This window comes from Eulemur rufifrons, chromosome 4 (genome assembly GCF_041146395.1).
Source record: "Eulemur rufifrons isolate Redbay chromosome 4, OSU_ERuf_1, whole genome shotgun sequence".
Taxonomy (NCBI): Eukaryota; Metazoa; Chordata; class Mammalia; order Primates; family Lemuridae; genus Eulemur; species Eulemur rufifrons.
Window position 1 is genome coordinate 4,964,421 of NC_090986.1, and position 9,889 is coordinate 4,974,309.

The window sequence follows — 9,889 nt, forward strand, 5'->3', positions numbered from 1 at the left end:
TATGATTAAGTCATAACTTAGTGGACATTCTCGAAAACCCACTGAAGAGAGAAATACAAGAAATCCAGAAACTTCTAATCCAGGAAGGGAGGTGCAGCAGTGGAGGTGAGGTCAGTGCATAATGGGACTCACGCAGGAGACCCGGCACAGCCTGCCGCGTCCAGGATCGTGGCTAACTGAAGGAGCCCGGCCATTGACATTCAAGGTTTTCTCTTTCTATCCTGAGCAACTGGCCAAAATACTTCAATCTCTGCAAAGGAGAAATTATAATAAAACCCATTTAGCATAGATCAAACTTTATAACAGTAAAATGCCTAGAAGAGTGGTCTAACTTTAATTTGGGTTGGTTCATATTATGCAGCCCTGTTTAAAGATGATGTGAGGTTATGGAAACTCAGGTTTCTCAGTCTGTCTGACTGTGCAATTCAAGCTGTAATTTAAACTTTTCTACTGAAACCCACTTATAGTGTCATAAATATGACCAATTCATTTATTGAGCCATCCTCCAATACACAAAGCAGTCTTCAAAAGTCTCTCCTAATGATCTTGATAATCAAGTCTCACTCAATCATGAAGTTTTCCCCAGGATTTTTTTCAGTGCTGCCTTCACTTCCTTGTTTCTCAGGGTATAAATAAGAGGGTTAAGCATGGGAGTCACCACAGTATAGAAGAGAGAAACAAACTTCCCCTGGTCCTTGGATCTACTCTTGGCTGGCTGCAGGTACATGAAGATGATGGTTCCATAGAAGACGATGACGACCACCAGGTGGGAGGAGCAGGTCCCAAATGCTTTATGTCGTCCAAAGACTGACTCGATCCTCAGAATGGCTTGGGCAAGGTACCCATAAGAAATCAGGATGAGTGACAGAGGCAGCACCAGGAATAGGACACTAGCCACAAAGAGCTCCGCCTGGTTGAACGTGGTGTCCACGGAAGCCAACTGGATGAGCACAGGGACCTCACAGAAGAAATGATCCACTTGGCGATGCCCACAGAAGGGCAGCTGCAGGGTGAGAGTGGACTGTACCAGGGTGGTGGTCACGCCACTGAGCCATGCCGTAGAGGCCAGGGTGTGACAGAGCCGAGGATGCACGACAAAGGCATAATGTAGAGGACGGCAGACGGCCACATAGCGATCATAGGCCATCACAGCCAGGAGGACACACTCGGTGGATCCCAGAGCAAGGGAGACGTAGAGCTGAACCACACAGCCACCATAGGTGATGGTTTTCATGGGATCCCGCAGGTTTACCAGGAGCTGGAGAATAACACTGCTGGTGAAGCACAGGTCCAGGAAGGAGAGATGGGAAAGAAAGAAATACATTGGCGTGTGAAGCTTGGGTTCCAGACGAGACACCAGAATGATGGTGGTGTTCCCCAAAAGAGTTAGTAAATACAGGATCAATATGACCACAAATAGAACCTTCTGTAACTGAGGATGATCAGAAAAGCCTAACAGGATGAAACCTGTTAGGTTGCTGTCATTGGTACTCCTCACCATCCTCATATGCAAAGTATGTTCCCGAAGGCTGAGGCATAGCTGAGAAAGATAACACAACACGTGAGGTCAAATGAGTGACAGCGTTACCACCTCCCAAAGTATTGCATGTCAAGTGCTTACAAGCCATGTCTTTACAGCTGGTGACTTAGACCTATTTATCTTCCTAATGAACGCACTCTAAGTAAACGCAAGACACATCCTCTTAATGTCTCAGCTGTCCTCTGATGCTCTCCAAAGCAGAGAAGAACAGACGGATCGAGACATACCATCATCTTTTGTAGGAAATAAGTTAGACCATCCTTTCCACTGAACCAAATTTACTCCTTTACATAATAGTAATGTCTTTCTAGTTATAGAAAAGGGGAAATTCAGATAATTCTAACTAAAGACCGAAACCTGAGGTTTTATTTCAGCAATTTTCAATTAAGGGAGAAAAAGCATTTTTCATCATCCCCAAAGTGTGGAAATTAGTTATTAGGTTAGATGGTTGAAATATACTAGATATAATTGGCATTAATTAAAAACCAACTCCTGAGAGCCTGCGTGACCTGGCCAAAGGTACGTCCTTAGTGAGTCGTAAAAGCAACACTTGAATCTGTTTCTTCTGAATTCATGCCTCTGTTCATTCTACACTCTATCTTTCCTCTTCCTTCCTTCAGTTCTTATTTGTTTGCTTGCTTTTATTTTTTGCTTGCTTCCTTTTCCAGGGACCTAAGATGCTCCTGGCCCCCAAACTACTTTTTAATAAAAAACAGTTATCTTTATGATTTTAGATATTTTCTTCCTAGAATCATTTGCACTTTAAGCATCAGCTCAAAGGTAGATGCAAAATGTGCTTCCTGTTACTGGAAGCATTATAATGAAAGGGGTGTTTCATTTCCAAATAAAAATTATATCTTATTTCATTTCCAAATGGACATTATATCTGATTTATGACATGATACTACTCAGGAAGATGCTAATTAATTCTTCATTATGGAAAGGTCAGTTCTTCCATTATCCCCACAGTTACCAAGGTGTCCTCTCTTGGAAAAAAATAGTCCTTTACTATTGTACATCCTATAACCTTTGTTCCAAATTATATGGAAACCTTGCTAAGAGATTAGGCTTGTGTTTTGATGTTTTTTGTTTTGTTTTGTTTGCACCTGACTAACTCCTCTATTAGCAGTAGTTTGTGGGATTCACGAAGCCAGGGGCCATATGCGGCGTGAGTTTGAGCCCCAGCCCTTAAAGTGTTCAGAGTAGAGTAACCCTCCAAAGTCGTTCATTCATGTTATGCCCATCATTTCATACCTCTTGTTTGCCCAAGAAAAACTTACACAGCATTAGTCAACTAGTAGATAATTGACATCATTATCAAATGAAGAAATAGGCCTAAAAATCTGGCAGAAGAAACCTTATCAATCTTCCTCCAAATTGGAATTGCCTCAAACATGTGGGATTCAACCACCTATTTGAATGTAGCTTTATTAATAAAATTAATGTGAATAGGAGGCACTTGTAATGTGGCAACTAGTCATCATAGTCACACATGTTCTCATCTTGATTTTGATGAACACCACAAGCTTGTAATTACAAAATAGAAACAGCCTACAATATCCTCGTTAATACCTCGTCCTGTTTCTCCCACTCTTTCTCAGCAGGAAGCTTCATATATTTTGCCTATAGCTAACCAAATGTCTATCTAAAGCAAATGTCTCACTAAAGCAAATGTTTCCTTTTCAAATTGATTTTCTTCAAGTAAATATTATGCAGAATTAACTCTTAGTCCTCTCTTTGTCACTGCACATCAGTGCTCTGCAAAATGTCCCCCTGACTTTGCATCATGAGCTCGTAAGTTACTAGCTTTTTTATTTCTGTAGTAGGAATTACTGCCTCAGATCACCTTCCCTTTCATTCTGAACCTTTCACATCTTCACGGTAAACACCCATGAATGAACTCAGAGAGAACAACAGAGTCCAGGTACCTTCCAAGAGTGCGTTGCGAGCTCACAGAAAGTAACTCGTTCCACTTGTAGATAACGCTGAACTTGGGCCCATTTAACAACAGCAATTTCTCTGAGCAAGGAAAACATCCTCATTACTCATTAGGAACATCATACATCGCTAAGCATGAAAAGTTTGAAGTAAATTCTAAGAAACAATTTTTACGATGTAAATATTGCTAGAATGAATGAGGCATTTCCATAACTTCTCTTTTTAACCTAATAACTTTAACAAAAATAAGAGAAATAGGAAAAAAATCAATATGAACAGAAATCAGTATGAACAGCCCTAAAATTATGAAATGCTATAAGCCTATATCACATATTTCATATATTGTATGCTTGATATATGAAAACTTAACAAACTCACATGGACACAGAACACAAAATACTTTTCTCTAAGCACGATCCTACACACCACTAACCTTGGAGAAACAAGGTGTAGAATGTAGCAGGTTTTGGAAAATAAAATATCCCACCGGAATTGTTGTCCCATATGGAAAATTGCTCGTTGCTGGGAACATTAGCTAGATTCGCAAGTGAATGATAGAGCTGCCTGCCACGTAGAGCTGGGTATGATCCAAGTAGAAATTTCATTTATTTGGAGGAAAAGTGATTGAAAGAACTATGTATGAGTGAACTTTCCAGATGTCCACTAGCACTTTCCCACCAAGTGACTGGAGGACTGAAAATAAACTAAAAAGTATTAATATTTAATCCTCCAGGAGAAGTTCTAAACATCCAAGTAAAAGAGCACCCAGGTGAAAATACAAAAGAAGAAGAAAAGGCCAAGGCAAGTCATCCCAGTATATTTGGGAAAAGGGCACAACTGGTGACTGCCTATATTCAAAAATGACAGCTATCTAAGAAACGTCACAATGGGCCTAGGTTTTAAACACTAAAGAAATTATTCTATAAAAACAAGAAAACACACACACACACACACACACACACACATACAACACAAAAGAAGAAAGGCCCTAATCAATAGAAGTGAGGTGTAGAATATTCATTTTAAGAAGAATTGCTCCAAGAAATGGTATAAATATTTGAGAAGATAAAAGTAATCGTCCATACTCTCCATAGACTTACTATAATCTGGAATTAGCAAAACAAGTCGTTTGAAACAAGGATGGAATTAAAAGGTGGGGTAGGCTAAGCTATGTTTAAAAAATACAGAAATATATAATGCTAATAAATTATATGTAGGAAGTGAAAGATACAGCATAATTAAGATATGCTTGAGTAAATGCAATAGAAACAAATAAGAAAAAGGTAGTTCCTAAGAAAGGACATATAAAAAAATTCAAGCAGCAAAAATATGATATATGCTAAAATCCTCACAGTAATTTTCTTGACATCAGTAGCTCACTTTTCAACTCTATGAAAACTATATCTACGCTAAAACAGTAATTCTTACAGTTGCTTTTTAACTACATATACATTAAAGATATATTACTGATAAATTTTTATGCACCAAATAACACAACATAAGCCAACCCCACCTTTTAATTCTATCCTTGTTTCAAACCACTTGTTTTGCTAATTCCAGGTTAGAGTAAATCTATTGAGAGTATGGACAATTACTTTTATCTCCTCAAATATTTATACTGTTTCTTGGAGCAATTCTTAAAATGCATATTCTATATCTCATTTCTATAAAAAGTTTAGGTCATTAGCAAGGTATTAAGCCTTCATGAATAAAATAGAAATTTTGTTCTTTATATTCTATAGCTCATGGCGATAAAACTGGAATCAATAACAAAAAGTTTGATAACAGGTGATGCCAAAATTTCAATAGAGATTATTAGAATGCATCATTAAAAAGAAACCTGAATGTCAAAACATAAGAATATTCACAGTTTTAACAGTCTTATGAAACAAGATAAAATAAGGAAATAATTAAGTTAAATAACCTCTTAAAAACTAACAGAAAATAAAACTTAGCAAAAGCAAAAACCACATCTTAAAAAATTAACAAAAGCAATCATAAATAATGATGAAAAGTCCCTAAATAAAGCTTTCAAATAAAAGAGAACTAATAGCACATTAACATAATAATAGAAAATTCATAAATACGTATGTCAAATTTTGGCAATGTTTCAGAAACATTTTAATAGAATTGACTTCATATAGAGATTGCCATACAAGATAGCAAATTAATATGTATATTGTAAATGACTTATAGTTTGGTTACAAAATTAAAATATCTATCCTGTAAAATATTATTACTTTTTAAATAAAAGCAGAAAAAATTTAATGAAATGAAGATATATATATATATATATATAAAGAGTATATTTGTGAAAAGAGCAAGACTGGTGACTGTCTATATTAAAAAAATGCTGGTAGCTAAGAAACATCACAGTGGGCCTAGGTTTTGCGTACTTTTGTTAAGTTTTTATATGTTCTTACTTTTACTAAGTTTTATCTTCTGGTAGTTTTTAAAACTTATTTAACTTAATTATTTCCTTATTTTATCTTGTTTAACGTGACTGTTAAAACTTTGAATATTCTTATGTTTTGATATTCAGGCTTCTTTTTAATTCAAGTGGGAAAACGTTTGTAGTCAAAGATCAATTTCCCTAAATATACAAATACAGCTTGGAAAGAATCAGGTTGTCTAACTGAGACGAAATGAATCATGCTAATAATTGCCCCTTCCACCAATACCTAAGGAATCTCTTCCAAGGCCCAAACGATTTCCCTTCCAGCCCTCCCCAAATGCTGACTGTCCCCGTGTATCTGTGTTTCTTCTTTTTGTGCGAACTGTTCTTCTTTCAGCCCCAGGTACGGCATGGCATGGGCCTTAAACAACCGTGCCAGACAGACTTTGGGATTGGGCAGCTGAAAAGACCTCCAGCATGAGTACATTTGGACTCTGCCTAGAGCCAATCCATCATCGCTCTGGGGTGCTCCACAGAAGAGGGTCCGCTAAAACCCTATCCCATGGATATACCATTTTCTGTGTCCTCACATCACCACTGATTATTCTGTCACCCTTAGAAGATCAGATGCTCATAATAAACCTTGTGTTGAGTCTACCTCCAGCCCAACCATCTATCTTAAAATATTGCAAACTTCTGAATCTTTTCGTGTCACACAGTATTCTGCCTAATAGTCACATAAGCATGGATGACCCCCGTCTCCTTGCTTGTGCTGGATGTGTCCCTTACCTCTGCACCCACCAGTGCTCATCTCTCCCCCATCAACCTGCCCAGACTGTGCCCATTTATGAGACTCGGGCTCTAGTGTCACTTCCCCCGTTCGTTTCTCTGAGTTGTTCACCATCGGAAATGCCATAAGAATCAATGAATGATGTTAACTCCCATATCATCCTTTGGTTTTTAACCCTGATTTTTTATTTCACCCCAGTGTCCATTACATCACTATGCGATTACTGGTGAAGTCTAAAGTACTGTCATAGTTCTGAAGCCATAAATTATTATTCTTCATAAAACACTTTTTAAGTATACAAAATTGCTATGAATCATTCATTCATCCTTTGAATTTCCAAAATCCAAAACAAAACACAAATATGAAAGCTTATTTTTTTTAAAAAAAAAATTTTAAACACAACCTTTTCATCCACACAGAATAGAGTTCTAGGCAGAAGGCAGTAAATATTGTTAGCCAACGTGTTTTTTCTTTAGAAATAAAACAAAGTTGCATGAAAATGATACTTACGTTGATCCCAAATGTGCTTTCAACAGGATGGGGAGATTATGGGATGTAGCATGAGAGGGAGAAGGATGTTGATGCAAAAGTTGGGTGACAAGCATTTTAAGTGTTTTTAGGAGTAATGAAAGCACAGAGTGGGTTGGGAGGCTGAAGCTTCAATTTAATAAAGCGGCAGCAGGTGTGTGGTAAGTAGAGATGTGTGCCGTATCTCAGTCTCCTTTTGGAGCTGAATTTCTGAGAATTTATTTATAGTCATAAATAAAATCATTTGCCTAAACACATAATATATATCCTGACTTAATTCTTTTTTAACTCCACAAGGTTGTTTCCAGACCCTGGAGAGAAGTTTCACAAACATACACCTTATTGAGAAAGCTTTGAATTGGAAGATTTTTTTTTGTTCTGAAGAATATAGAAAGCTCAGAGCTGATTAATTTAAACCCACTCTTTGCTGGATTTGAGCAGATGTGATATTGGGCATAAAAAAAAGAAAGAAAGAAAGTAAGAGAGAAAGAGAAGACAGGGAGAAGAAAGAAAAGAAAAGAAAGAAAAAGAGGCAAGGGAGGGAAGGAAGGAAGGAAGGAAGGAGAGAAGGAGGGAGGGAAGGAATGAATCAAAATCATAACAATTTTATGAGAAAAAAGATTCTGAAATTGAGATGTGAAAGGACTAATTGGAAATACACAGACTACACAGTTCTGCTCAGTGGCTTTACTGTCATAGTTTACATGCAATAAAACATACAACCTGACCGTCATGACTGGTCCTGGTCATTCCTGTCTACATACCTATTTCTGGCCAGGAATACGCTTTCTGGACTCGGGAGTTACTTCCTTGTCCACAGTATCTCCAGCTGCCTGTGAAGAGGAAATACATAGGCTTTCCCAAGGCAAAGTCCCAGAGCCACAGGAGCTGTTCACGAAAGCACAAACTAGGAAACAAACGTGAAGTCCCGGGACAGTGAAGTAGTCAGTGCTGTAGAGTCCTGTCACTGGCTACTGCATACACTGGAGGTCGGTATGCATAGAATGACAATCCCTAATCTTTCTCCCCTACCTGGAAGAATATGAGAAGATGCCAAAACCATCTTGTGGGAGTTCAGGGCACAGGTGAAGTTTCATCCTCAGTTATGAGCAAGAAGTATCACAGTGACTAGAAGCCACTTCTCTGGGGACTGAATCTCTGCAACAGCACAAAAAGATATGGTTCCCAGTCCACGCAGTCTGTGGCACAACATGAAAATGTCCATTTCAAATAATGGAAAGAACGAAATGACTTCTAAACTCAGAGCTGGGACTTGCTTGGAATGTGTCAGTGACAGTAAGCTATTCCCAGAACTCCCATCCCTAAGAAAAAGAACCTGAGGGTGAGAAACTCCAGTGATTACCTCCTCGATAAGAAGGTAGTTTATGCTGGGAAGGAAAAAAAAAGTGTTTGGTAATATGGCATGATCATGTCCCCAGAAGGGTTGGCGGATTACCATCTTTCCCCTATGGAAAATGTGTGACTCTTTAAAATGTGACATCCTGGGATCTGGTCATGGAAAAATACAGTAATAATTTCTAGCACCTAAGGATTCATGTGGTAAGATAACAGCAAACTTGGCAGTTTCCCAAGTTTTTATCAATTAAATTCATCCTGATTACTCCATTGTAATGCTTGCATAGGGCTGTAGAAAAATACTATCATTCAGCAGTTAAAGAGAAAAAGCCTCATGTGTGAATGCCTTGAGAACTGGCCAGCATGTCCAGTTGGCCACGACTAAGTTCCGAGTGGCTGATGTCAGGCCATCGCACTGTGCTGTTTTCACTACAGTCGCATGCCCACTTTTACATTTTTGTGCAGGCAGATTTATACTTCTATTCTTATTCTTTCTCTCTTCTACTCTTATAATACTTCAATTGTCAGGTAGAAGTAAAAATTGTGGCTTTGCTGTTATCAAAATAGGAGAGTTCCTATTTTCCTTTGATTACCTAATTATTTGATTATGCTTATCAGCAATTTCCAAATTCTATGCCCTGTTCTATGTCCTGTCTAATAAGTCTATTTTCCTTATAGTTTGCCTGGATCCATAAGCCCCATTTTACTTGAAGTTCAGAGATGCCCGTGCCCTCCTCAGCACAAGGGAGAACATCCCATCTCCCACCATATCCTACTATACTGTGTGTGTACAGCCTCCCACTCTCATAACGTTGAAGGAAACATCCTTTCTGCCACCTGAAGTGGAGTATAACACTTGAAGACTATTTGATTTCCATTACAAGATGTCAGCCCCTTTAAAACTCACCCGTGGATTCTTTTCTTTCCTTATATAAATATTAACATGTTTATAATTTACAAAATAATATAAACTCCTCCTTCTTTAAGGTGAGGTGTCACTACTTATATAATGTTGCTTTGCAACCATATGAATTTAATACCAAAAATCCAAATAAAATAAAAACATGTAGGCATTAATCTTGTAGCTTGGCTGATATAGATTTGATTTTATAAATCATTTGGTGAAAATGAGGGTCTTTTCCATAACATTGACTTGTGTTGTTTGATAATAAATACCATCACATAGGGAGAATCTACCAAAAATCCAGCTGGACCATTAGTCTATAAACTCTTTAAAGGCGTAAGTACTGTTTTGTTCACATCTATGCCTTCAATACTTCCAATAATTGTTGAATAAATGAATCCATTTCTTAAAGAGATAAGACAGAAGTAAGTTCCATGA

General features: G+C 37.8%; 1 protein-coding gene across 1 annotated transcript; it reads right to left on the bottom strand.

The window, feature by feature from the left end:
- Positions 1-568: 568 nt before the first annotated feature.
- Positions 569-1,507, bottom strand: LOC138382925 (olfactory receptor 2G2-like). Its single transcript, XM_069467536.1, has one exon. The coding sequence runs from the start codon at positions 1,505-1,507 to the stop codon at positions 569-571; it is 939 nt and encodes a 312-aa protein (XP_069323637.1).
- Between the last annotated feature and the right edge of the window lie 8,382 nt (positions 1,508-9,889).